This window comes from Chlamydotis macqueenii, chromosome 4 (assembly GCF_036417535.1).
Source record: "Chlamydotis macqueenii isolate bChlMac1 chromosome 4, bChlMac1.mat, whole genome shotgun sequence".
NCBI lineage: Eukaryota > Metazoa > Chordata > Aves > Otidiformes > Otididae > Chlamydotis > Chlamydotis macqueenii.
The window spans coordinates 44,674,357-44,702,114 of record NC_141559.1 but is presented as its reverse complement, the minus strand read 5'-3'; the positions used below and the strand labels follow the sequence as shown (position 1 = coordinate 44,702,114).

The window sequence follows — 27,758 nt, the reverse complement described above, 5'->3', positions numbered from 1 at the left end:
AATAATCAGATTTGAGAGGTATACCACTGAAAGACAAATACAAGTGTCATGTTTAAATTAAATGTTACCAGAACTTCAACATATCAGACTGTTTTCCTTTCTTTTTAAGTCTACCTGTAAGGTCTACCAAATTACACTAACATTCACTATGTTGAGAAGTATGAAACAAAATATATCACTTACTGTAGAGATACCACGTACTAGACTTATTTTCATTCAAGTATTTTTCTGTTTATACTGCAAAACATTGGCAGCTTTGTGTCTTTTGTATACCTGATAGCACTCAAGCATCTTACAATGGAACTTCATACTAATTTTCCCCCTATTCTGACTATCATTGATGCTGCACCTTCAAATAATCTGGTCTTCAGCTTCTACCTGCAACATCAAGCATGTCAAAAGAAACTTATCTCATAATAAAGTTACCATCTAATCAGTACCTTATTAGAGTTACTTAATTCCTTATGTTTCTTCACCACACAGTCGATAATGTCACAAACAATCTGCATTTTTCTTTCTGCAAAGCCAAACTGAAGAAACTGCTGTTTTGTTAAAATTGGTTTATATTGAAATTGATCTCGAAGAAGCTGCAACAAAACAAGAGTTTACTTCACTTTCAAAATCACCACGCAATTTGTTGTAGAAATGGCATGCTCAGGTTCTTATTTTTCTACAATCTTTTCTTTCATTTTGCACTTCAGCAGTTAAACCTTTCTCAGCTGGTTATTTATATATTCTCAGCTGTTTCTCTTAACCAGACTTTCAACATACCTCTTCCAGAAACACTTCATTCACATCACTCTTGCAAAGTTTCACTCAGTCTTAAGATGCATGAAATAAATTATTGTAGACATTAATATTTTAAAAGTTAAATAAAACCTTTCCAAAGTGAATGCACAATAAACAGTTGTATTAATATCTGCAAACGCATCAGAGGAGTAAGGCTCCCACAGAGCCTCTTTGCAAAGGAGTCTCTGTCCTCCTTAGATGGAAAACTAGTCTGAATAAGCTAGCATTCGTTAACACATCAAGCCACCTTTTATAAAAATTTGCTTACGGGTACTTTTAAAGACAGTTCAAAATTACTTTCATTCAGTTAAGAATTTGATTTGATTGCAATGTATAAACTGTTAAGAACTAGACTTTGTATATTAATTTTGCATGGTGTTTTAAAATAACTGTATTTCTTAATTGCATTTTAATTACTATTACTGAAGTTTTCTGTCATTTTTTTGCCAGTTATGATTTCTTCTAAGGTCACTCCTATAAAACCTATTGTGTAATAAATATTTTAGCATTCTTCATAACTAACATAAAACACAATATTACTGATTGTGTGGTTGTCTCAAAACAGAGATTTGGCTGAAAACATCCAGCCTTATTTTCATTAAAGTCTAAATAGACTTGCCACACAACGACTTACTACTTATCTTAAATCCTAACATAATTACAATTCACATTCATTGCCAAAACTTTTCACTTTCTAGTAAAACTCATACTAGAAGTTTAATTTTTATGAGGCCATACTCAAAACTGCCTCTTCTGCAGAGAACGTGAGGACAGATACCTTATAAATAGCTTCAATAAAACGCAAGTCACTCTTTGCTGTGAGTTCCACATCGCACTTTACCAAAAGTTCTGCTATGTAAGTTGAAAAAGATGTAAAACAATAGCTGATGATAGGTAAAAACGCAGCTGGATCACCCTTTATTAACCTATTGAGAAACGAAAGTATTTTACACAGTAGAAGATAACAAAAGTCTTTCATAACATTAATTCAAACATTCAATTTGAAAGGTGTTTTAATAGAGCCAGTATGTTATATCCAACTCCTTCATTTTAAGTTAACCACTCCATTAAAGTGGGGTTTTTTCTAGGCATATCTCATTCAACACTCTTTACTGTTTTCTGAAAAAACCTCAAAACAACATTTTTGTGACTTTCATAGAATATTAACATTGTCAGGTCTAAAGCTCACCAGCATTTCCATCTCAACATTCAACATCTTTTTTTTTTTTAATCTTTACAGGATGATATTCCTTGAATAAAGTTTTGCTACCACTTACAAAGAAATTGTAAAGGTGAGAGATTAATCAAAGAAAAGAGAAAAACAGCAGAAGAAAGAAGAGCAAGATAGTGATACATTTCAGGATTATTCTAAGGACTGCTCAAAACAGCAAAACAGCATCCTTTTACCTTCCTGCTCACACGTATCAAACCCCAACTTCCCACAGACATATGCTCCGCTTATTCATCACTAGGTGCAATGCTAATATTTGTACATATCTTGTTTACACATCTTGCTGTCATCATGTATTAGCATAATTTTATTCACACTGTCGCTTACACTGTATAATCCACATCTCTCGGATAATTTAACAAGCGAAGTCCTTGCTCTATTTTTCTTAAACTTCCTTTTAGGTCTCCTGTTGCCATTATTCCAATTGCTATTAATCTTCCAGGTCATGAAATAAATACAATATAGTACATGCACCTCCTAAAAAAAAAACCCAAAACCAAAAACCACAAAAATTACAAAATGCCATAGAATTATCACTGAAATTCAAAGCTTTTTGCTCCTCTTTTCTAGATACTACTATTTCCAAAGTCTTACAATACATCACAGAGTTAGGGCTCAATACCAATCAATATCAGCCATTATCTTCATTCATTCTAAATGGGATCAAGTAGTAATCATCAATTTGATCAACTATCAAAGATCTTAAAAGAGAAAGATATCTGAAAGCATATTAAGAATTCAGGGTTGGCTAAATCCACTAAAACAGAGCAAAACCAAGTTTCTTCATTGTTTCAAAGGAGCAGAAACTCCACAAGCAGTCAAAACCTTTCGCATTCTTCAGTTTAGAATGCTTCTTATTGTTTTCCTTACCTGGCCCCAAGCCCACTGGCCAAAAGAGCAATGCTTGGATATGTAAACATCAGAAGGTAGGACTAGCAACTCATTACAGACAATACTTCTCTATTTAGATGATCCATTAAATACACTTAAAACTGTTCAGGGAGGGAGGAAGTAACAGACTGTGTAGGTATTTCAAAATAGGTGCAAGTTGATTGCGATGATAACCAAGAGATCCCTGTTTAACTTCCACATTGCAACATACAAGTTGAGAACCCACTTCAAATTCATTGTGGGTTTTTCTTCACAGAAGAGACTCACCTAAGGACTTGGCGCAAACTACAAAAAGGTGCTTTGTCCCTGCAGAACTATCCTGCAAGGAAACTGAAGACTGCAAGAAAGAAAGAAAAAAAAACAAACAAAACAAAACAAAAAGCCAAAACCTGCAAAAGAGAATCAGAAAAACATGAAATCAGCATCATCCAAATAAATTTTTAGATCTATCAAAAGGATGAATAAGTACAGGAAACATACTTTTAATGTTTTACCAAAGAGAACTGATTAGTAAATTCTGAAATGGAGGAGGAAATTGCCTCTCAAATGGAGGAAAAGAGATCTAAAAAAATACTGACAACTCCCCCTGGCTGGCAGATAGTAAAGACACCTGAAACAGTACTTTCAAATATCAGTATTAATAATAATCTTTAAGAATCTTGTCCATCACTCCATTGCTTCAAAATACATTTATATTTAGAGATAGCCTATGAGTACTACTTACTGTATCTTGCAACCATTTGCTTAGAAGCAACCAACATCAGTTCTTCTCCAACAAAAGATTTTAAAAGCACAAGAACTGGGCTATCGTCCAGTCTAAGTCACAAATGAAAACAAATAGCCTTTATCTTACCACTCTGGACAGACCGACAGAATTTGAGAAAGTCTATAAGCAAACTGCCAAACTCAGTGTTTTCTGAATGGTTTAGAGACAAAACAAGGGAAAAAAAATAAAAAGGAGAAAGTTAGCTAAAACAAAAAGTACAGAAAGTTGACATTTCTCACAAAAAGAATTCTCCTTCCTCACATCCTTGAGATCTGCTTGCAACTAGCTTAATCCTCTAAGAGAGGAGGTGTGAGATTCAAATCAAAAAAAGCCAAACACTCCCAAGAGATTATGTATAGCCTTGTCAGAAATCGACTCTGATGGGCACTCCAGTTTGCAGCTTTGTTATTGGTCCTCCTCATTAAAGCGATGAGTCTTTTTGAAAGGAACTTCTTGACCACACACTTCACATTAAAAAAAAAAAACCAACAAAAAAAAAAAAAACAACAAAACAACCAACCAACCAACACTTAAAAGCTTGCACTCACAATGGTCTGGTTTGTTGGGTTTTTTTTGGTTTTTTTTTTTCTTCTTGTGCCTCTATGGTGTTTAAAATCAGCAGTCTTCAAAATGAAGATCTTCAGATGTGTTCTGCTCTCATTAAAAGTATTTTCATTCTATTTAATTATTAGGTTCTTCCTCTTTAATCATTAGGTTCTGGGTTATTAGTCATGCTAAATATGAATACACAACACTGATTGTTAAAGGCTAGGGACAATTTAACCTCAAGTATTTGACGACTGAGGCAGCTACTCTTCTTGCATTACCTTACAAAGTGATCCACCCTATGGTTTTGCTAATGTAAACAGATTTCAAGACAAGTCTCATAGAGTTCGACATAAAACTGAACCTCTGATCTGCAATGCAAATACCTACAGAAGACACTCTCACAGGAATTCATCTAATCATGTAGGCGGTTTCCCAAAAGTATCAACGAGCCTTTCTACATCAGACCTCTGGAGACAAAAACTGGCAACTCCTGTCACGACAAACTGAATAGCTCAAGAGATCAAAAGAATAACTGAGTTAAGTGAGTAGAAAAGACTTCAGCGTCTCAGCAAGGTGAACACTGTAAAAACTTGCACATAGCTTTTGCCTGTAGGAATTCATGACAGAACAGTTACAGAAAATTGGCTATCAAAAATAAAATCAGCTATAAAAGTTTTAATAAATTATAACCTAAAACTGCACACGGTTTAAAGAACAACTCTCAAAATTGCATATGGTATGCAAAGAATTAGTGAGTGTCCAAAAAAAAAAAATCCACCAAAAAACCCATGCAAGTTACCAAGTATCTTAATACTGTAAACACTGTCTTTGAAATATCTAACGAAAAAGACTTTTGACTTCTTTAAATTGTACTTAGACTCTTCTGTTACATCGAGAGGGGGGCAGGAGGAGAATTGCACCATTATGCAGCAACGCACAAACTTCAAGGACAAACGTTGCAATTTGCTATCGTGCCAGCTGTAACAGACACGCTTCAAGTCCACGGGATACAACCGAATCGCTCAAGGAACTGCACGTTGCAGGCTGGTTGCCCTGACAGCCACCGAAACACCAGCAGAAAAAAAATTTAAAAAAAAATAGAAGAAATTTTTTTTTTAAATTTTAAAAATTAAAAAAGTTTAAAAATTAAAAAAAAATTTCAAAATTTTTTAAAAATTTTTAAAGGGTGGCCCTGCCACGGGCAAGGCCTGCTGAGGCCGCGCCAGCGCGCCCAGAACTCGCAAGAACGGGGCCGAGGCCGGCCCCCCTCCCGCCCTCCCTCGCCCCTAAACCAGCCGGAGACCGGGCCTCCCCCGCTCCGCCCCGGGGCTCGCCGTCCCTGAGGAGAGCGAGGGCCAAGAGCCCTGGGCCCCGAGCCGCCCCACGCCGCCGGCCCCCACGGGACAGATCCTGACGCTCACCCGCGCCAGCAGCCGCGGGAACCCCCTCCCCTCAGGGCCCGCCGGCCCGTAACCGCTCCCAACCGACGGCAGGCGCAGACCGAATCTGCCGCCGCAAGACCCAACGGCCGCTTCCGCTTCCCGCGCGTCCCCCGCCGTGACGTCACTTCCAGCAACAACAGCGAGCAAACGTCAAACCTGGAGGCAGGAGAGCGGGCGGTGGCGGAGAGCTCCCTGCGTTCCGGCAGGGCCTGCCTGGCTCCCAGCGCCTCTCCCCGCCGCTGGGGGCTTCCCAGCCCCTTCCTGCCCGGCGAGGCTCACGCACCGACTCGGGCCGGGCTCGTCGCGGCGGCGGTTGGGACCCGAGCTCGCACAGGTTCGGGTTTCGTCAGGGGGGTGCGGACGGGCGGGCGGCGCATCCAATCAAGAGCCGGGGTTGTTGGAGCCGCCCAATGGCGGCGCGGGGGCGGCACCCGCGGGGCCAGGCCGGCCGGTGTCCAACAAGGGGTGGGGGGCGCGGCGGCCGTGCCCCGGCCGAGGTCCCGGCTGCCGTTTGCGGGGAGAAGCGTGAGCCGGGGAGGTGGCGAGCAGGGCGACTGCGGCCCTCGGCGGAGACGGGGCGGGGGGGCTCTCCGGGGCGCTCCCGTCCGCTGTGGCGGCCGTGAGGGAGCGGCTGTGCCTCTGGAACCGCGGCCGCCCGGAGTCCGGTTTGAAGGGCTTCTGGCGTGAGGGGGACCCGCAGGCCTCGGTCCCACTGCAGCTGGGGTGAGCGACGCTTCAGCTTCGGTAACATCGGAGGAAGGAACGCTTTCCGGTTAGGATAATGGCTGCAAAGCAGCAGCTGTAGGGCTCGGTTACCATGCAGCGGAGGGGGTTTATACCGAGAGTGTATGGTGTGTCTTATTTCATAAAGCAGAAGCCAGTACCAGCGCAGCATTCATCCAGCTTACAGTTAGCTTTTAGTATCCTATTATGTTCTTCGACACTGCAAAATTATTTGTTATGCAGTAAAAAAGTGACGTGAATAAATTGAAATCAGACTCTGCTAGATATCAAACCGAGCCAGAGAAGGTCAGCAATTTATAAACAAGCTTGATGTTACTTTTACTGTGATAATTATTACAGCCAAGCTGTCAAGAGGTTTCAATTATTAGGTAAAGTTACATAGTGGGAAGTTTGTAAGCGTGCATTTGAGTGGCCTGTTGAATCTGGAGGTCGCAGGTGTGTGTTCAAAATAATTTAGAAGTATACTTCTGGACACCCTTACTTGAAGGGCTTTATAATAACAATGAGCTTACTCATCTTGTTTTACAAGGGAGTTCTCAAAAGCATTCATTCTGGATTACTACAAAGCTGAATGTAATTGCGTGATGGGGAGAATAAGGTGTGATCTAACAAACGGCATATAAACTGCCAGATAGCCACAAACATATTAAAGCTTGTGGATTTCCAGCAGCTGGTTCTAGAATGCTTTAAATTGTGTCTCACTTTATTTCTTCTCTGAAATTTCTTCAGTTGGAACTTAAATTGGCCAATTTATAATTTCTTATTGTTTTTACATTAACAAAGACTTTTTAAGCAACTTCTGCAGTGATATCTTCTGTATGAGTATGTGAGTACATTATAGGAAGGCTAGTTTCTTGAATGACCTAGTATTTTTTTCTATCTTGGAGCCATTTCTAGTGTTAAATAATTGAGAAAGGAATTGTGTTGTTGGTGATGTATAGCAATTAGCTTTTGTGTGGAAAGAAAAACCCTGTGAGCACCAACAAGAACGTTGATATTCTTGTTAGGTCAGTATTCCTCAATAGAATGTGTTTTGTCAACGGGAATTTTTGCTGAACATTTGAATAAAGATATTAAACAAGCAACTAAAATTTGGATATATTATTTAGGGCTCAATAGGAGAACTTGGTCCTCTGTGACTGCTACCGAATTCTTTACAAGTAGTGCATATAGAACAGAAAGATAATCTGACTTTGAAGAGGTTTGAAAGCTATTATAAAATTGCCAGATGCAAGTTAACTTGATAATTGGCTGGGCAGAGCCTGTGAACTGTGAGATGAACTGTCTCTAATAATGCTGCTGGTCTTTCTCTCTTGTCTTTCTAGTGTATTATGATTATTAGACTTGTCACAGTATGATTCCTAATGATCTTCAGAGCCATGAATTCCTGCTACTCCTTTTTTTTTCCTTTTATTTAAACTATGCCCTAATAATTAGTATTTTCAGAAGATTTTTAGTAGTTGTGAGTTAACAAATGTGTATAGAAATGTGGCTTTGTTATAATGATGTAAACTAATGTCAGAAAACATGGCAAAGATACTAGCAAAATAAACTCTTTAATTTGTTTTATAAAAAGTTGCCTCAACAAACAGGTTTTTTGAACTTCCCTTTCTCTCTACTTGATACACAGAGTTTACATAGAATAGGTTCTATCATTTCATCTTTTGTAAAACATAAGGTTTAATACTGCAATGTTGTAATATTTTTTTCTTGCTGATTTCTATTGCTTTAGTGGTTAAGGACTTGAAATAATGATGAGGAATTACAAGCCCTCACTCCTAGTTCTCTCTCTCCCTGAAAGTAGTATTTTGCTGTTTGGCTATTTTATCATTTTGTTTAGAGTCAATGCTACATTTTCAGGCAGATTATATTTTTGTTTCTATCTGGAGATCTGCACTGAGAAACAGTGCAGATTATATCTAAGTTACATCTGCGTATGTATACATTTACCTCTTTCAGAACTCTGAATTTTTTTATATAATTGACCTGAAAGATCATTATTATTCAGTCATTCAGATCATCTGATATCTTCCCAGAGTGAGCACAGCCTCTAAATTTGGCATCTGCGTATTTGAAAGTGTAATGCCTTGTTGCCGGTGTTCAGTTTACTCACAGGGCTAAGGTCAAGAGTTGGTTGAAGCCTCCCAAGATATTTAGAGATATCTGTTTGCTAAGTACCATACTTAAGTAATTAACAAGCTCATATACAGTGCCTAGCAAAATGGGAACTTTATCTTAATTGAATCCTGTAGCACGGTAATAGTAGCCCTTTTTTAAATGTTGTGTTTGCTGAGAAATATTCCTTATCTGCTCTTTTTGTCCCTTAGGAAAGTCTCCCCTCCTCCTTCCAGCCCTTGGCTGTTACTGCCTGCCCCATACAAACTGGTTTTTAGCTTGGTTCATCACTGCACATCACTTGTAGCAGTATGCTCTGCTTGCTCAGCAGGGGCAGCAGCTGGAGCGGCAGGCTTCTTGATGGATTTATGCTTGTAGTCCCAGATGCCAGTTCTGGGGCACCTACTGCTGATTCATTTAATAGCTCCTGATTTTATTGTAACAGTGCTTGGTGATCCTCCTTTGGGATGAAGGTTAGTAACTTCCTTCTTGCAGAGATTTAGTTACTCAAAACCAGGAAAAGATGGCACTGAGCAGCTGCAGCTCTAGGAATGTCTCTTTAAAAAAAGTTGCTATCTTTATTCTAATCTATCTAGGCAATGAAATATAGAGGCAGAGTTTTTCATGTTGAGAAGAAATATGTTTTATTTACAGCTAGAAGTTTTATAAATTAATTGCAAACACCAGCATACCAAAGCCCACTTTCATCAGACCACTCATCCTTGTGTTGCCACTTTTTAAATGGCAGATTGTGGTATGGCTTCCTCTCATGAGGCAACTTTACTGGTAGCCCTAAGGACTTTTAAAAATTTTATGCTGGTCTCAAGAAAATGAGAATACCATCTTTATGCATATGTTCTTGCAGCCAATTACATGTCCTATTTATGGTGTGATTCAGTAAGCTTTTTTTTAAACCTGCTTGATAATTTATAGCAGTTGGTCATGGTTTAACCTGCCTCTATGTGATAAAAAAATTAAGCCAAATATATACCTGTACAAGAAATGAGAATAAAAATAATGATTAATTTATGTAAAATCTGGTGTAGTACTAAATTGAAACATGTGACTACAGTTTCTTCACAACTGTGGCCTTATCTAGAAATGAATTCTTGAACCTCCCCTGAATGGATGCTTATGTAGATAACTACTTTACCAGACTGCTGAACCTGTCTTTTGTCTAATTACATCTTGGTAATGATTTTTTTTTTCCCCATGTAATTTCTCTAATTTCTACATTTTTCTCCCATAATCAGTCACCTCATCCATGACTTGTTTCTTTCTGCTTGTGTAGAACAGTTTCCATTCATGTCCAACCTTTAACAGTGTTAAAGCCGTTTTTAATTCCCCATGATAATACAGCATAAAGAATTTCAAATACGTGTGAGATCCTAGCAGACCAGGCCATAATTGTTTCTTTTTTGTTTGTTTGTTTTTTGAAAATCAGCATTGAGAACCTGCAGATTCCTACTATGATCACTTTAGTGACCTGTCATCATAGCAAAGGTTGAAAAATAAGATAGATCACCATATATACACTACTTGTGATGGGATTAAGACAACATTCCCATACCCATACTGAATTAGTATAATTTATTGTACTTCAGTTTTCCCTCTTGGTAAACACAGGTGATTACTGAAATTTGATTTATGGTCTTCAGAAATCTTGACAACTGACTAACATTCAGGATTTGTTCTTTTTATTAGCATCTGCAGCAAGGTTTGACAAAAAAATAACAAACGCAGTGAGAAGTAAGGTACAGAAGCCTTATCATGAAGGTTTTATGCTGCTGTGCAAGACAGCTTGGAAAGATATTTTGTATGCTCAGGAAAAAGAAACTGAATCCCTTTTGCATTATCATTGAAGTCATTAAGTTTTGTCTTAGTATCAGTCATAGCCTAATTTTGTGTGCTACCTACTGAGGACATTTTTGTTTCTTTTCACATTTTATAGCACTTCGTTGACTCTAAATAAGCTATTTTTATTAAATTTTAAAGGAAGCCTGAAGATAATAGTTCCAAATGTTCTGATGATTAAGGCTTCTTAACCTGCATAGGACATAGATAATATTTGGTACGGTTTGCAGAAGCTTAGTGTTAGTTTTGTAACTCTTCGAGCATATAATTTTTTGAAATAAATCAGTTTTTTAATGGTTTTTGTTTTCTGTATTTATTCATTTGTTCTTTTAGAGACAGACTACATCGTCAGCATAACTTTGACAAAACCTACTTTTTTTTCTATTCAGATCAGTCATACTATTTTATTTTTCTAATATGTACAGAGTCTGTCTTACAAATTTTTGTATGCAGCTGTCAACATTAAATTTGTATTTTATGTCCAGCAGGCTCGCAGATGGGTCAAGGGCTCTGGAGAGTTGCTAGGAACCAGCAACTGCAACATCAAGGATTAAGTGGACAAGGCTATCTTACCAGAGAACATGGTAGGAGGATAGCTGCTAACAATGTTTCCAATACAAGCCATCGCAAACAAGCCCAAGGAGGCATTGATATCTACCACCTGTTGAAGACAAGAAAGTCTAAAGAACAAGAAGGATTCATTAACCTGGAAATGCTGCCACCAGAGCTTAGTTTTACCATTTTGTCATACCTGAATGCCACTGATCTCTGTCTAGCTTCATGTGTCTGGCAGGATCTTGCTAATGATGAGCTTCTCTGGCAAGGGTAAGCAAAAAAAAAAAAAAAAAAAAAAAATCACCTGTACATAGTAAAAATAATCATTAGATTTAAAATTTGTCTCAACATGTGCTTGTTGTCATTCTAACCTTAGCAAAGGTTTCCTAAGTGAAATGAGATTTGATATAAGGGAAACATGGATATAGTTTAAATATGTGTTATTCTGGATTTCTAATTACTATCAGGTATTAGTGGAGATTACTACATACACAAGTGTTCTTGATACAAGTATACATGTGTATTACTACACACCTATTATGTGATGTATCATGGGGGAAAAAAAAAACAAAGACTTGTCTTCACTTTTGTATTAGATCAAAGCACATCCAGAACGTTTGTATTATTATTTCTCTGAAGTAAAGACAAGTATCTAGCTTGAGCAAACAAACCTCTTCAGCTGAAGCTCTAGGTAGAAAGGGATGAGAACTCATCTACCGTACTTGTCGTAGAGCAACTTAAGTGTATGTTTTTTGGAAGATGGTGATGGAAGGGGGAAAGAAAAGGTCGGTTCTGCACATATGTCCAGTGAAATTTCTGCAGCCTTAACAGCTGAAACACGTTTATATAACATATGCAGAGTTTGTATGTCCAGGAAATAAAGGAACATTCTATCAAATAAAATAGTATAAGATCAAAATTTAATTAAAAATATTTTATTTGGTGTTTTACAACACTAGGAAAGAGTCCTGAAATTGTATTTAGAGTAGATGGTCAGCAGAACTTGTATCTTTTTTCATTGCATATTCTTACTCCTTAAGAGACAATAAGTAGTATTACTGTAATAGTTGGGTTGTTGGTCAGGTCCTCTTTGTTTTCCTTTCATTGTGCTCTACGTCTCTTCCTTCCTCATCTATTTCTTTGCCCCTCTGCATTTGAATTAAGCAACTTCCCTTCCTATCATGCTTTATGGAGTCAGCAATAGGATAATGCAATTATAACTTCTTAGGCACAATTGTTCTCTCTTGGAGACTGTTGTCTTGGCAGGGAACAGGAATTGTAGTGAAGATCATGTGCAGTTTCTAAGTTTATGTATATCAAATAGCTGGGCAGTTGAGGAAGTATGCATTGTCTTGCACTTGGTTCTTGGTGTCAAAACCACACTAAATACAAATAAATTCCCTGGACCACAGCTTAAAGATACTGGAGCTTCTTAACTGTATGCAGTATATATTCTTAACATACAGAGGGGAAAAAAAAAAAAAAATTATTTTCCTCAGAGTTCCTCCTGGGAAATAGTTAATCATTTTTAGTGAAATCTTTCCAAATAATACTCAGTTCAAAGTACGTACTTTGGTAGTGAAAATATGTCTTGATTTACAAATTAATAAAAACCTCCAATTGCAACCTCTGTAGCTGTCTTAGTCTTTGATATTCCACCTGTATTGGATGTGGTTTTGTTTAGACTTTGTCAAGTTCTGTGGCTGCAGTTCTGAGCTCAGCGTAAATAAGACCCAGCTTCCTGAACTGGAAACAGTGTCTCTCCCCTGTCCTCAGTGGCTACCTGCTGGGTCCTAAGAATTATGCCTAATTATTTGCAAAACAGATGTGTTGAAGCAGAACTACCAGTTCAATAAGGGATCTAGATAACAGAGTGTCTAGGAAGTGAAAGTTCAAGGGAATTTCACACGGTGTCATCAAGGAAACTGAGGTGAAGGACAGAAGCCAATGAAACTGAGATATGGAGTCAGGGTGGGATAGAAGGGAAAGAAACTGAGAAGTGATGGAATATATAGAGGGATGGGGCTAGGAAAAGGGGAAAGGACAGATGAGGAAAACAGTGAGTTAATAGCATAATTTTGTGCACAACTAGGGCACAAGAAACAATTTTCTAAATTGTTATACTGCTGCAGGAGGACAACTTGCCACAGTTACCCAGTGTTCAGGTACTAGAAGGGCCAGAGGTCTCAGCTGTGTGGGTGTTGTTATGATGCCACCTACTGGGATATGTTTTGAGATTACACTCAAATACATAAAAACCTGTGTGATAAGAAAACAATAATCACATAAATTAAGACTTTAGGCACAGACATGTAAAAGGCTAAGTGTTACAAGCAACCTATTTCTGACTTTTTCTATAGTTTGAGTATTTGGCTTTGCAGTGTTGATTACATTTTTACTTCTGTAAAATACATGAAATACGGAAAAGAATTTTGATAATAGACTAATTCTATTTTCATAGGTTGTGCAAATCCACTTGGGGTCACTGTTCTATATACAATAAGAATCCGCCTCTAGGATTTTCTTTTAGAAAATTGTATATGCAGCTAGATGAGGGCAGTCTCACCTTTAATGCCAACCCTGATGAGGTAAGTGAACTGTTGCTGACAGTAATAAACAGTTAAAATAATTGTGATTGTAATTTATAAATATAGCCATATTAAAAGCCGAGTTTTAGTAGGTGTTTGTTTTACTGTAGGAATGGTTAATACTAAGTTACAACCTTATCCTGATTTTTTTTTTTTTTTTTTGCATATGGTACCTGTGCACATCATTTACGTGGCTTGCCTCTTAGGTGCTCTGTACAGCAGTCTGACCTATGGATGCCAGAAATTCATAACCGTGTATTGACTTACGAATGAGGCAGACATCCTAACTGACGAGACAATGGTGAATTAAAAAAGGATAATAATACACTTACATAAATTGAAATGCTGAAGTGCTTCTGCAGAGTATGACTTTGGTTCCGCTTCAGTTAAAGCAGGATGAGCTATAAAGTAACATCAGTTACTTCTACGACAATTATTGTTTCTTGTAAGGGATTTTTAAATATTTCCACTATCAAGGAGCAAATCTTGAAATATTACAAAAAAGATAAACTGCTGAACTATCCTAAAAATCAGTTTCGTTGGATTTCTGTGGATGTTTGTTATGCATAAACATAACCTTTCTTTATAGTATATAACAATATATATTTATTTTCAAAAAATAGCCTCTGTCGACTAAAAGGTTTCAATTTCTTAATTCATATAACTGACTGGAAAAGTCAGTTTCTGCTTTTGCTCTATCACCTTTCAAGGAAGAAAAGAGTTTTAGAGTAGACAGCTTTTGCCTGGGAGATATGCAACTGGTGCCTAAGCAGCAAAGAGTCTTTTGCGTATAAAACCAGAGTCCTACTTCATGTTTTCTAGGAAAAGAAGGTACATAGTATTGAACAGAAAGTAGTATTAACTTCCTTGCATATGTTTATACATGCACAAGGAAGTGGTAACTGAATAAATATAAAGTAGGAAAAGGATTAAGAGACATGGAAAGGTATAATTCTAGGAGTCAATAGTTCATTCTGCTGATATACAGAAAACATGAACTTGTGAGCATGGGGTGAAATAAATAAAGCCGTCGTATGAATCATTCCAATAATGTGGTTTTGTTTCAATTCTTACTTTATCTCATATTCTGCTTGCTAAAGAAACCCGTTACTTTTACTAGTCACAAATTGCACTATTTTGTAATTTCTCTGTTAGAGCTCTGCCTTGAACTGTGATACACAGTGCTGAGACATTTTATCAGCACCTTGCCACCTGAGTGATTAGCATTGATTTTCAGCAGGATTTTAATGAATTTAGTAATAAATGTAAAGCTTTTCAAATAAACGCAATATTTAGGTAACTTGAATGTGTTTTCAAGAATATATCAGGTTTTAATTGTTAACAGCTTTGTCCACACAAATTTTTCTTTGTCTCTCAATTTGTTTTAACATACCTTTTCACTTACTATCTTAGTTTATAATATGCTGTTATATTCCAACCTAATTTAAAGTAATCTTGGTAGGTTTAAAGCATTTGGAGCCTTCACAAAAGGTACTGAATAAAAATTGTTATTTTTAAAGGAAATTAACATCTGCAAATTAGAGCTACCTTATAGTATACCTAGATTAGGTATTAAATTTATTATGCTATACTTACTTTTTCTGGGTTCACTATGGTTGTATTGTATGGTAGTAGTACAAACAGTCTGCTTCAGGCCTAGTGAGAGACGAGATCTTCAGGGTATCTCCTAAGGGCTTCTGTTCCTCTCTCCCTGTGGAGCACCGTAGCCTGGTAGGAGTCATTCAGGGCCTGAGTTTCAGGAGAATTCACAAATACTATTGTTTTTATTGTTTACAACTGTGGTAGCGGCAGAATTATTATTATAAGGACACTGTGACTGGAATATATGATATGACGTTCCACTATTACAAATTGCGTCTCCGAATTTCCTGCCAAACTCTGCTTTACATTTGATAACAGACCTGATCAAATTACTATAAAAATAGGAATACTTACAGCCACAGGAGCAAGATTCTCCAAAGGACACCGCCCATGTCATGAAAATGGGTAACCAGGCTCCACAGCAACAACTCCAGAGCTAGCGGTGGCTCACGGGGTAGGGAAGAGCATCTACACACACTTTGTGGTAGGATTCTCTGGTTAGCCATTGTTGTGTGCATGGTGTTGTGATATCTGCTGTAATTTAGTGTATTGATTGTGTGCATGAGCTTGCATCATTCATAGCAGGTGCTCACATTCTGCTGAAAGGATGTGTCTAATCACATTACACATAATTAAAAAAAAAACAAAACCTTGAGTGCATGTTTGGTTTCTCATCATTTTTTTGTTTGTTGGTTTTGGTTGATGGTTTGTTTTGTTTTTTTTTTTCATATGGCAGCACCATTGTAGCCAAGATTTTTGAACTTGTTTTTTGTTTCTTTGTGAAGAGGGGAAGGTTTAGTGTTAGTATTAACACTTGAATATGAATATTATGTTTAATCTGCCTACGTGGTCTCTGCTGTAGTTTATTCTAAATAGTATATGGTATATGTGAAATGTTTCTCCCGCAGTAGTAATTTCATATCTCATACGCTTATGACTTAGAATTTGTAAACAACCGGAAGGTATTTCCCACTGTCTTGTATACTGTTTCTAACTCCCTACAAATTATTTTGTCAAGTTTATTACATAGAGCTATGGTATGTAGTTAAAAGTGGAACTGAAGTTGGAAAAGATAATCCTTTGGTCAGGAAAGAAGGTCTAATTTTTATTTGATTTGGAATATTTACTGTGCTGTGTATTTCTAACCAAATTTTTTGAAAACTTATCCTATTTCATAGTGATCTACTAAGCAAGCCAATTTTGAGATGCATTGATTTATCTGTCCTAAGAGTAGTAAAAGTATGTGTGTGTTGTAGAGGAAACAAGTTCTTTTATGTGATTTATCTAAGAAGTTGAAATGGACTAGACAGCTGAAACCTTTTGAAAACTCTACGTTAAAGTCAGAGAACTTTGGTCTTGTAAATTATCATTTATAGATTCTGTTTAACATGAAAAATATTTCTACATTCTACTTGTGATTTCTGCCATTGTAAGTGTGTATTACTGAGGCTGTATTTTAAAGACATACAGTAAAAGAGACACTGTTTGAAATGTATGTTCTATATTGTGTCCACATTTGTCACAAAATGACTTGATTCATAACTTAGGAAAATAATCTTTAAAATTTCTGTTAGAAAATATAACATCAGTACTGTGCATTTTGTTCCAGAAAATGCGCCATGGAATATATTAAGATACTGCATTTCCCTAAAAAAAATGAAAATGATAATACCATACATGTCTTAATTATTATTTACTAATAGCGCTAATGTTACCTAGAAGCCCAGATTAGAAATTCAGGCTGTACTATTCCAGATGCTGTATGTACAGAATAAAATGACAGCCACTGTGCCCAAATAATTAAACTAAATAGTTAAGCCAGTATTTAAACTTGAATTCCTGTATTTCCTCAGCTTTTATTTAAGAGTGTTTAAATTTGGTGGGTGATTAAAATAATCTTTATTTTAATACAGTACAGACTAGAAAGAAATCAGCATTTTATGTTGATAATTATGTAGTCCTACCAAAATGTAAATACATAGAGCTCACAGAATTATCAGTCACCTAAAAATGTTAATATGCTACTAGTGATTTCCCTAGTCAGTTTTTAAAACTATTTAAGCTAAACAAATAGAGCATGTGTACAAGAATTTATGTGAAATTTGAAGTTTCAAATATTAAGTGACATTTGTCTTTATTGACAAATGTATTTGTCATATATTTCCCTGCATTACTCTTAAATGCGTATTAAGGTAAAAGTTTCATTGTCTCCCAATTCTGACTTTGCGAACAATTCTGTTTAAATATTTAAAAGATAAATCATGTCTGTGTGTAGAAAAGTAGCGATTCCAAAATTTCCGTGCCATTAACTTGGAATGTCTGGTGTGTTTTGTATGCCTATCTAAACAGAGATTTACAGCTACAAAAAGTTTTAGTATTGACTGCTGTACTGAAATCTTCTGAAAGTACTCTGAGCAGAGAAGAAAATCAATGCAGAAATGAAACCAATACTGAAAAAGAAAACTTTTCTGGTTTAGATATCCTGTATGGATATAAGTGAATGGAAAGGCTCTTGGGAGCAGGTAGGATGCAAGCTAGGAGTGTCAGTGCTGTAATAGAATAGGTTGGTAAAACAAGTGTCATATGACTGGAAAAAAAGGAGCAACTGTAAAAAATAACATACTGAAGTAGAATAAATGGCTTTTGTTGTTACTATTAGTCTAGTTATGATTTGCCTATATAATTTAAATCAACACTTTCATACATTAAGATTTTATCCAGAGTTGTCTGAAATTCAGCAGTAACATTCTTGCCTCAAAGGCAAGGTATCCTTAAGGCACCTTCCCTGATTCGCTAATGTTAAAAACATTATAGTGACAAATGGGCTCCTCATACAAGTTAGGCAAGCCCAAAGCTACTGGAAATCTTGGCTGTTGTACTGTTAACCTAAAAACTCTTGTACAAAATCAGAATTAGAAGAACATACTGTGGGTGCTCATCGTGCAGCGTTTCCTAAGTGTTAAAAAGACCTCTTCACACCTGGTAGGTAGTGGTACAAATCTGCCTACCTGCCTTCAGTCAAGTGCTTCCTAAGAGAATCACCAGATAACTGCTAAATAATCTTAGCATAGATTTTAATAGCATGTAGAGCTACTTATTTCAGCTAGTATACCTGCCACAAGCAACCATTTTAGCTACCAAAAGTAATTTATTTGAAGTGTAGGTTCTGAGAGGAATTCAAGGCAATGTCTGCAGTGTTACAAAAAGCAGATTCAGTGACATGCCATAAATCTTGTAAGTAGATTTCATTTGCTGTGAGCCAAAATTTAAGAACTTTAAAGAAGAATCGTGTTTCTGTTGTCACAAAGTATTTGTTGTTGCTTAGGAAGAAATAAAAAGCAACTAAAAATCATGGCATGCTGAAGTATATTTTATTTATACCCTGTTTATTTGTGAAGGAGATGAGGAAAATTAATAACAAGACTGCATTCACAGATAGAAGGATATTGTCAAGCACTCTGTGTGGTGGGAGGAGAGAGAGGGAGTTAGAGACAGGGAATAAAAACGCTTTGCAAAGGCTGGTTAGCCTACCAGGTGAAGATCTGACATTGAGTTGAAATCTAGTGCATGAAAGAAATTATTTATGGCATTTACTGTCACAGAGACACCAACCCATTGTCTGTCTTAAAGAAGATGTTATTTTCATCCTGCCTTATCTATGACGTGCCAGGTATTTTCTGGATGTGTTGCAGAAATGTTTGTTAAATAATTGCAGCAGGAATACTACTGAGACTTTCTCGCCAGGCTTCAGTTTGCTTTATCTTAAGCAAATACTTATTACAGAAGTAAATTAATGTCTCATCGAGTCAGGATATGTGTCAAGGAGATGTTCTGCTGCTAGTCTTGTATAAATTGCCAAAGTACTTGAGGAATTAATATGCAGTCGTCGTTCTTTTGATCTCCAGTTTTTAGTTCCCTATTTAGCTCTGACTGAAGAAAGTACTTAACCTTATGTTGTCCATCCATATTGTGGACAAACTTAAATGTGATCTGATTTGCATTTAAATGCAAGCTTATAGTGCAATATATGTTTCATTGCAGTCCTAAATAAAGATTCTTCTTAAAATCTGGGCCTAAAGTTGCTAGAATGTTTGTTTGTCTTACCTGTGTAAAACCTTTATATTTGTATTTATTTTATAAAACATTATTTTAAGAAAAAAAAATTATGCTGATTAACTTATTTTCTATAAATATAGAAGCGAAAACTATGGACTGGTAAAAACAGCTAGATAACATTATAGGTGTTTGCTGGTTTTTCACTTGTGTTATTGATATCTTAAGCACATATTCTAATTTCTTTTTTGCTTGATATAATTGAGACTTTGCTTTACTAATCCACTTCATAAAACAACTTTCCAAGCATGCACTCAGTCCTTTATTTCTTTTTTAAGCAAAATTGAAGAGCACTGGGAAGTTAGTTTATACACTAAGTGACAGGTTGCCCCTCCGTCTTTATAGATGTAGTGTAAACTAGAAGGGCAGACTTGCAAAATATTGTGAAGTCTGATATCAGATTTATGAAAAAATATTTCAGAAGTATTTTAAAGGCGATTTAGGTTGTGGCCTTGGTACATTGTCCTATGCAGAAATGCACTGTCCTACACATTTTGTATTATTTCAACAGTATGGTGTAGTTAAGACATACTGTACTTAAGTATTGTAATGCTTCTTTGTTACAAATGCTCAGAACCACTTCCAGCCCCTGCCAAAATTAATTGAAAGTAGTTGATTAGTTATCCTCAGGTTTAGATTTTTATTGTAAACATTTTAAAAATCCCTTAGGTTGGTTTTGATTTCTGAGATCATAAGGAAAATAATTTTATGCTTTTGCATATTTCAATGAACAGAAAGAATCCAGAATATCACTGAAGTATCTATAAATGAAATTTGGCATGTGTATTCTATAAGAAATGTGTTGGCATGGCAAAGTGTGGAAAATTCTAGAAATAATAATATGAATATAAAACATACACAATTGTTCTGTCTTTTTAAACTTTTTTTTTATGTTAGGCACAGTGTTCTTATTTATGTGAATGCATATCTATATATGTTGATATTTAGCTATGCTTTGAAATTAGCGTGCTTGTGTTTATTTGCATTATTACACATTTAAACAAATGCATTTAATGCATCTATTTGAATGTGATACATTGTATACATGTGAGAACATTAATGTTTTAATGAAATATATTAAAGATTAAACACATTATGGCTAAGATTTTTCTTATTTACAAAAGTTATGAAATTTAAAGTTATGGTCCCTGCAGCATTTAAATACAATTACAAAAGTATGAAAACCTAGTAGTCTACACCTACTACACCTACTACTACACAGTCTACACTGTAAATAAATTATTAAAGAACCATCATGCTCATTATGGGGTTCATAATTTTAAATTCCCTACTGTGTATATGTAAAATCTCAACCATAACAATAAATTGTTTCTTTGCATTTGATGTATAATTTAAGAGTGTATTGTGCATGTTGAAATGTGATTTAGAGGAAGAGGAATCATTCTGAAAAACAAACCAACCAATTAGAAGGATTATGCTCCTACGTTGCCGAGTGCGGTACTTGTTCCTGAACACATGAAGATTAAGCATATTTATACATATATGTATTTTATCTCAGGGAGTCAACTACTTTATGTCCAAGGGCATACTGGACGATTCGCCAAAAGAAATAGCCAAGTTTATCTTTTGCACAAGAACACTAAATTGGAAGAAGCTGAGAATCTACCTTGATGAAAGGTAATTTGAATTTCTCTTGAGACATTGCCTATTAATTTTCAATGTACAGAACCATTCAACAATATTTTGCTTGTATTGATGTAATTTTAAAGATGTAAAAATGCAAGAAAATGCAACTAAGTAATGCTGCTAAATCTGAACAGTTCAAGTATTTAAGTGTCTGTACACTGTATAAGAACCCCTATAAGTAGTAAATCTCACATCCTTTTGGCAGTTCTGGGCATAAATTGTTTTGAAGTTCTCATGAGCATTTAAACTGCACAAGATAGTCTATGTGCTCTATGACATTCAGATTTTATAGATATTTTGCTGCTTTTTTTGGACTTGAGGTTTCTTTGTTACCTATCTAGTATGGATGTCAGTCAGAAAAACTTGTTACTTTACAAAGTGATGATAGCTTTTTAACTAATGTTTTAACTAATGTTAAACCATTATTTGGTTGTCTGGTATTTCTCAAATGGAAGTCACACCCACCTCCTAAGATGCAATAGAGCATCCTCTTGGAGACAGCAGGAGCTGCAGTAGGGAACACTCTCCCTGCTGTAGCGTGCTCTTCTGCCTCCACAATGCTTTCTCTTGCCCTCCAGGATACCTTCAGGTTGGGGTAGTGCAGTATCAGGAACAAGGAGCACCAACACATTAAAGCGCAGTTGAAAGAGGAGGAGAATAACAACTGGACCTAAATAGGAAGAGCAAAGGGATAGCAGCACCTCTAGCAGGAATTCTCTCCTGCTTCTCATCCTCCTCAGCCTGTGCCACTAAAGGAATAAAAGGAGTCATTCTGTAGTGTTATCACCACTGACAGCTGTGTGCTGTAAAACTTCAGATTATCTTTTTTTTTTTTGCAATAGAAAAAAATACAAATCCATTTAACATACAAAATTGCAAGTTAATATTAGCAACCTCTACTGCCATTCATCTTCCCTTTGTAAAGAGAGTGTAATCAGGCACTAAAAATAAAAACTAGGTTTCTAAATGCTGAAACTCCCCTCTTAGTACTGAAATGTTTAATAGAGAGGATAAACATATGAGAATACTCTTTAGTTCAACTCAAATTTGCTTCCAAAATTCCTTCAGATATCTTTTGCACATCTGTTCTTGTAGGCTAGTCTGAATCCTTTAGATGTTTGTGTTCAGTGGAAAATGCTTGAGCATTGCACCCTGAGACTTTGAAAGGGTTTTGTGAACATAATTTATTGAACTCAAGCCTGGTTTTAACAAGATACTCCTGTAACAGCGTCTACTTAGGCACCAAAATGTGTAACACACATTAATCTATTCCCTTTAATGTCTTTTTTAATGGCTTTATAAGTTTAAAAGAAGCGAAGCCCCTGTGTAGAGTATGATTGAATATGCATATAAAGAAACTTAGAATTCTGATTAATATGTATTTTTGTAGTATTTGGCTACTATTGTAGTGTCTGAAGAAGGTGTGTTTATATTTGTGCTGTTAGTGATAATTTTCTGTCTTTCAGCAAAAAACAAAGCTCATAAACTATTCTAAAGCTTATGTTTTTATTTTTAGAACCTACATTTTCATATTTAAACAGTTAAAATAAACTTCTCTAATTATGTGGGATTTTATTCTACCAGGCGAGATGTTTTGGATGACCTTGTGACGCTGCACAACTTCAGAAATCAGTTCTTGCCAAATGCACTGAGAGAGTTCTTCAGACACATTCATGCTCCTGAGGAGCGTGGGGAGTACCTTGAGACTCTCATAACAAAGTTCTCTCACAGATTCTGTGCTTGTAACCCTGATTTGATGAGAGAACTTGGCCTTAGCCCTGGTAAGCAAAAAAGAGCTTTGATTCAGTGGATCAGTTTTTATATTTCTGGATAATGCTACTGTTTATGATAGTTTTAAAATCAGCGCCTAAGCCAGTATTTCTGAAAATACAAACATGGGTTGGGAGAGTTCAGTGTACAGGCAGCACTGCACTCGGGTTGGAAAAAAAAAAAAAAAAATAGATTCTTTTCTTAGACCTAGCTGATAAGTAGGTTTTGTTTTCATGTTATCTTTCCTTCACTGTTGTCTGTGCTTAAGCTCTGTACTATCTCCAGCTTCCCTCTTGTGAAGACTTAAACGCTTAACATTTGTGGATAGTCCCACAGAAATGACAGGGAATTTTGGGCCTCGCTCAAGTTAACAAGCATTTCTAATTGTTTGGGGGGGAGCTGGTTTTCAGCAGCAGAACTGCTTACATATTTAAAAATAAGCTTTAGCAGAATGTTGGCCTTAGTTTACAAAAGCATCAAGAATCTGTTTAAATGAATGTGCATAAACCCTTTAGTGAGTTTTGGATAATGTAGAAATATTAAAAGATTTGTAAATGCTCACTTGGCATTGTGCTGACATTATTACTTTGAAAATTGCTATATTAAATTTTATTTCACCGGGAAACCCCTTTGTTATATCTGTGTATATGTTTATAATCATAAGCTCAGATGGTGAACACCGTAAGGTTCTTGGACAAGGAAAATATTTTTAGTGATCACAGTTTCCTTTTTAATTTTTTTTTATTTATTCTCTCTTGTCTAGATGCAGTTTATGTACTGTGTTACTCTTTGATTCTACTTTCCATTGATCTAACAAGCCCTCATGTGAAGAACAAAATGTCAAAGAGGGAATTCATCCGAAATACACGACGAGCTGCACAGAACATTAGTGAAGATTTTGTAGGGCACCTTTATGACAACATCTACCTTATTGGCCATGTGGCTGCCTAAAAGCACAATTTGCTAGCACTTAAAATTTGTAATTTTCAAAAACTACATCAATTCAAGAAATTAATTCTTTTGTAGAGATGGGGGTTATTTTAGTGCTGGTCATTCTAACCTCTGTATGCAATCAAAGTGTGTGTGTGTGTAAGTGTGTGTATGTGTAAATTACCTTTTCTATCTGTTTACCATGGGAACAGAAGGATTTGGAGATTCGTTTTTCATTATTTTTTTTTAGTTTTGCACAAAACAATGCCATTAGTCTGACACAGTCATTTACAAATGTTAAACTGACATTGCAGTCTAAGCTGACAAAGTGGTGAATTTGTGCATTAGATCTGTTTGAAACTTTAATAAGTTCATTCTTTTTAAATAGCATGTAATGTGTATATATTTAACTAAAGAGATTTATAATCATAATTATTTTATTGTAAAATATTTTAACTAAAATTTCTCCTTTTATCTCTTAAAATAGTGTTGTACTTCTTTCTTTTGCATTTTTTACGGTGCTGACTACCTCAGATATGTAAGTTAGAGAAACATTGGTCTGAATACTACAATAAAGTTTATTCTAGGAGATGACAGAACACTTGTAAAATATCTAAGCTGATACTTAAGACTGTACTGACTAACTTGAATTAGCATATTGCCAGTCTGCTATTCACTCAATTTTAAAGAAGATTACAACCTCTATTTCAGATGAATCCTAATGTCGTATAGGGATAGCCTAGGGAAATCGTGTGGTTTACATAGAGAGAGCTAAGCTATATTGCAGGTACTAGTTACTGGGGACATAGGACAACTGCAATCATCTATTCAGCATGGTAAGCAAAGAAAAATCTTAGCGAGGAAAGTGGTTGGGGCAGCTAATGTGCTGCTGCTTTTAGCTGCTTCCCTCGGTCTAGAAGTGTCAATGATGGAAATACCTAGGCAAATATATACCAAATGACTCGTTGCTAAAGCTGTTAAAAACTGACTGTGCAAGATTAGAGCAGTGACTGTGCAGGGCTGGAGAGCCGTTTCAGACACCAGTACTGAATTACTCTTTCTAAACCCCTCATGTAGTTCTAGATTTATGAAAATACCTCAAAAATAGTTTCAGTCAGGCTGTGTCTTACATTTTCTGAAGTGTGTAGAATATTAACACTGCAACTGCTGTGCATATGCAGGAATTGAATGAGGATTCGCCTGGTTTTTGTTCAGATAACTCATAGAGCAGTGCTTTTCTTAAATTGACAGACCATGTAGTTGAAATCAGAGCTGTTCCTAATTCTGTTTGTTTACCTAATATTCAGCTATCACTAGCATCTGGATTCATCATGGTAACAAGTAGATTCTCCTTTTTCCCTGTCGCACCATGAGGTAAGGTAGGAAGGTATTCTTAGTTCTGTTTTAGAGATGAATCTGATTTTTTTAATGTAGGAAGCCCATGGCAGAGCCAGGAATTGAATGCAGGTCATAGTCCTCATAGGCATGCACTTTGCCTACACTGCTGCTTTCCATTTGGCACCTCAGGGGCGTTACATTTGTCTTAGATACAGGAAGAGTGATGACAATGACAGTCCATGTAAGGGCTGCATAAATGACAGGGAGAAAAAATGTAGCTACTGCTGCTATTTCAAGCATTCGTTTTGTTTAAAGCTCTGGTCCACACACAAAAATGCACTCTGAAAGAGTTAAGGGGTTTTTTTATTACATTACCTTTAATCAAGTGTAAATGCCATTTGAATTTGTAACATACGCAGCCAAAGCCAGGAGCCAGCAGTATTGCAGCTCTCTTCCAGACAAGTTGTACAATATCACTCCCCTCTCTCAGGATTACTTCCCACTATTTTGCCCTGTGTCATTTCATGTATTTCAGAAAGCCTAAGGATGCATTCCACAGTAGTCAATTAGTCTCAAACACAAATAGAATTGGGGAGCTTCGTTTAAGGCATGTATCTGCCTCTTTTAAAAAAAGAGGACAAGTTGGGGAACTTAATGTGTAAAATCAACAATAAAGGGTAAGTGTCTCTGTGCTCCTTAAAGTTATTTTATGTGAAGACTGCAGAACATGGTTTCTAGAAAACAATCCTCAGAAGTTATACACTTAAAAAGAAGAATTCAGTGAATTTTGAAATTACAACTAATTTTCTCAGGAAATGTTTTCTTCTCAAACCACAAATGCAAAGCGAGGCCTAATTTTCTTCTGAGTGGTATTTATGTTGATATTAGTGATACTGGGTTTGATTTTGCACTCATAAGAGAGTACGAGGTGTTAATCTGTATTTCTTTTAATTTGCCCTTACCCTCAATTCCCATCCTCAAACAGATACAGAACAAAGCCTCCAAGCAGACAGAATGTGTTTTTTCTGGAATAGATGAGTACATTTACTAACAAGGTTTAGAAAGCTTCAAGGCTGATGTAACAGCCAAGAAGATAAATTAAAAACAGGATGATATGGTTAAAGTTTCCGTAAGAGACAAGTCCAGGGTAAAAGAAAAAAAAAAAAGAAAAAACAAAACTCCGAAACAAAACCCTAATCACATACATTTATCAACATCTGATCTTCACAGGAGGATTTTGAACACTGTTAGATGGTTAGCACCCAACTCATGCTGTACGTTACGCTGTTAGCTCAGAGTGGAACAGAAAACAGCAAACACACCATGCCAAGAGTGAATTCCCTTAGAGGTAACCAAGAAACAAAAAATGACATTTCTTATGTCCTTTTTTCTTTTGAAGTTTGAGTCTTTCTCCAGAGTGGCAGAGAAGTAATTTTTGGCATTTTAAGAATCTAGGCTTTTCAGTAGGTTAGGCAATTTTCTGTCTTGAAAGAAAAAAAACTCTTAAACAAGTGTAGCAATACTCTTACAAAGTGAGAAAAATAAAGTTGGAATTCTCTTAGTCATCCTCCAGAAGCCCTCTAAAAACTAAGTTTTGGGCAATGTCTTCTTCAATGGGTGTCTCCACGTACATTTTAAAAGAAAATAGTGATAGATACCTCGTTGATCCAGGTGTCACTGGATGATGTGATGTGGAAATAGCTACTTGATCAAGCCTTTCAGAAGACTTAGATAGAGGCTAATTACATGAGCATGATCCTACTCATAACTGCAAGGTGATTCCCAAGCTATTGTGATTTCACCACTGCATGTCCTTTGAACTTTGGCCATGTGATGTTGCCTTCACGCTAACCGTACACAGCACTGAAGGAAGAAAGGAGCCTGCAGCTCATCACCCTGCAACACTAGTTCTGGTCCTAAAAGACACTGAGGTTGTGTTCTGAATGGCCATTTCTAAAATTTTTCTAACTGTAGCATGCACAGAAGTGACAGAAGGACAATAGTTCCTTGTTCATGTAGGGGAAATTATTGTACCTGTGTCCATGTAAAGTGTTACATAATACAGCTCATGTTTGCCTGTATTAAATTCTGAGGCTCTCACTGCATTTGTTCAAGGAATATAGCACACATTACATAGTCATGTGGTTTAGTTATAGCCAGAGTCTGATATTCTACCTTTTCTCAAAACTCTATTTCTGCCTTGAATACTTTCCATTCATACTCTAAACAACAGATTTATACAGCTTTGGCTTTTTTAAATAAATCAAAGCTGCTTCAACATAAAAAAAAAGCCCAAACGATTGTAAGTTAGACACGTTTGTCAATTTTGAAGTGGGCAAGAAATTCGCATTCAGGAAGAAAAAAAAAAAAAGCTATTTGTTCTCTTCAACCTTTCCCTCCCACCCCCCACACTGGAAAAAGAAAAATTATAAACAGTTTCAAAATACAGATTTAGGAAAATGAACTCTCTAGCCAGGCAGATAAATGTGACTGTTTCCTCTTTGGTATACTGCAGTTTATTAATGTTGTTTACATAGACAAATTTATCAACAGGATTTGCTTTTTTTTGAAGTGGTACTTTTGTTCTCTGTGTAAGATTGTCATTGTGCAATCTAATATTTTTTATAGTTCTGTTTTTAGAAAACAAGTATTAAATTATTTTAAGTACTTAAGCAAAATTGAGGTATACCTACTTGATCATATTAAAATGTGGAAATAACAGTATTAAGTATTTAGAAAAGTCAGGTTTACTTGCCTTATATTGGCTTGGGATTTTTTTTTCTTTTCACATATTTCATGTAAGTATCAAAACTAATAAACATTAAGGTTGATGA

General features: G+C 36.2%; 2 protein-coding genes across 9 annotated transcripts in view; one reads left to right on the top strand and one right to left on the bottom strand.

Annotated features, from left to right (window-relative positions):
• CEP44 (centrosomal protein 44) overlaps positions 1-5,960 on the bottom strand; it is a 15,650-nt gene extending 9,690 nt beyond the window's left edge. For 2 of the 5 annotated variants that reach the window (XM_086747775.1, XM_086747778.1), the window contains exons 1-4: positions 5,648-5,735; positions 2,348-2,497; positions 1,568-1,715; positions 441-587 (exon numbers count right to left, since the gene is read on the bottom strand). In XM_086747775.1, coding sequence (XP_086603901.1) covers positions 441-587; positions 1,568-1,715; positions 2,348-2,436 — 384 coding nt within the window. In that variant the 5' untranslated portion in view covers positions 2,437-2,497; positions 5,648-5,735. Of the gene's footprint in view, positions 1-440; positions 588-1,567; positions 1,716-2,347; positions 2,498-5,146; positions 5,217-5,647; positions 5,736-5,824 lie in introns of those variants that run through there. The other 3 variants (XM_086747777.1, XM_086747776.1, XM_086747779.1) reach the window with 3 other exon arrangements.
• On the top strand, positions 5,868-27,758 carry FBXO8 (F-box protein 8). 4 transcript variants are annotated; one of them, XM_086747780.1, is made up of 6 exons: positions 5,868-6,002; positions 10,870-11,206; positions 13,398-13,524; positions 20,759-20,877; positions 22,471-22,667; positions 23,420-27,758. In XM_086747780.1, the coding sequence occupies exons 2-6, from the start codon at positions 10,878-10,880 to the stop codon at positions 23,605-23,607; spliced, it is 960 nt and encodes a 319-aa protein (XP_086603906.1). In that variant the 5' UTR covers positions 5,868-6,002; positions 10,870-10,877; the 3' UTR covers positions 23,608-27,758. The 4 variants fall into 4 exon arrangements, with proteins under 4 accessions (XP_086603906.1, XP_086603910.1, XP_086603909.1 ...); XM_086747784.1 differs by having other exon boundaries at positions 10,867-11,206; XM_086747783.1 differs by lacking the exon at positions 5,868-6,002 and adding an exon at positions 6,278-6,391.

What these genes read in the sequence shown, in the direction of transcription:
- FBXO8 (XM_086747780.1), top strand. Translation starts at nt 10,878, where the DNA reads ATGGGTCAAGGGCTCTGGAGAGTTGCTAGGAACCAGCAACTGCAACAT. An exon ending in GATGAGCTTCTCTGGCAAGG is followed by an intron (nt 11,207 to 13,397) that starts GTAAGCAAAAAA and finishes CTATTTTCATAG; the next exon opens with GTTGTGCAAATCCACTTGGG. An exon ending in TTAATGCCAACCCTGATGAG is followed by an intron (nt 13,525 to 20,758) that starts GTAAGTGAACTG and finishes ATTTTATCTCAG; the next exon opens with GGAGTCAACTACTTTATGTC.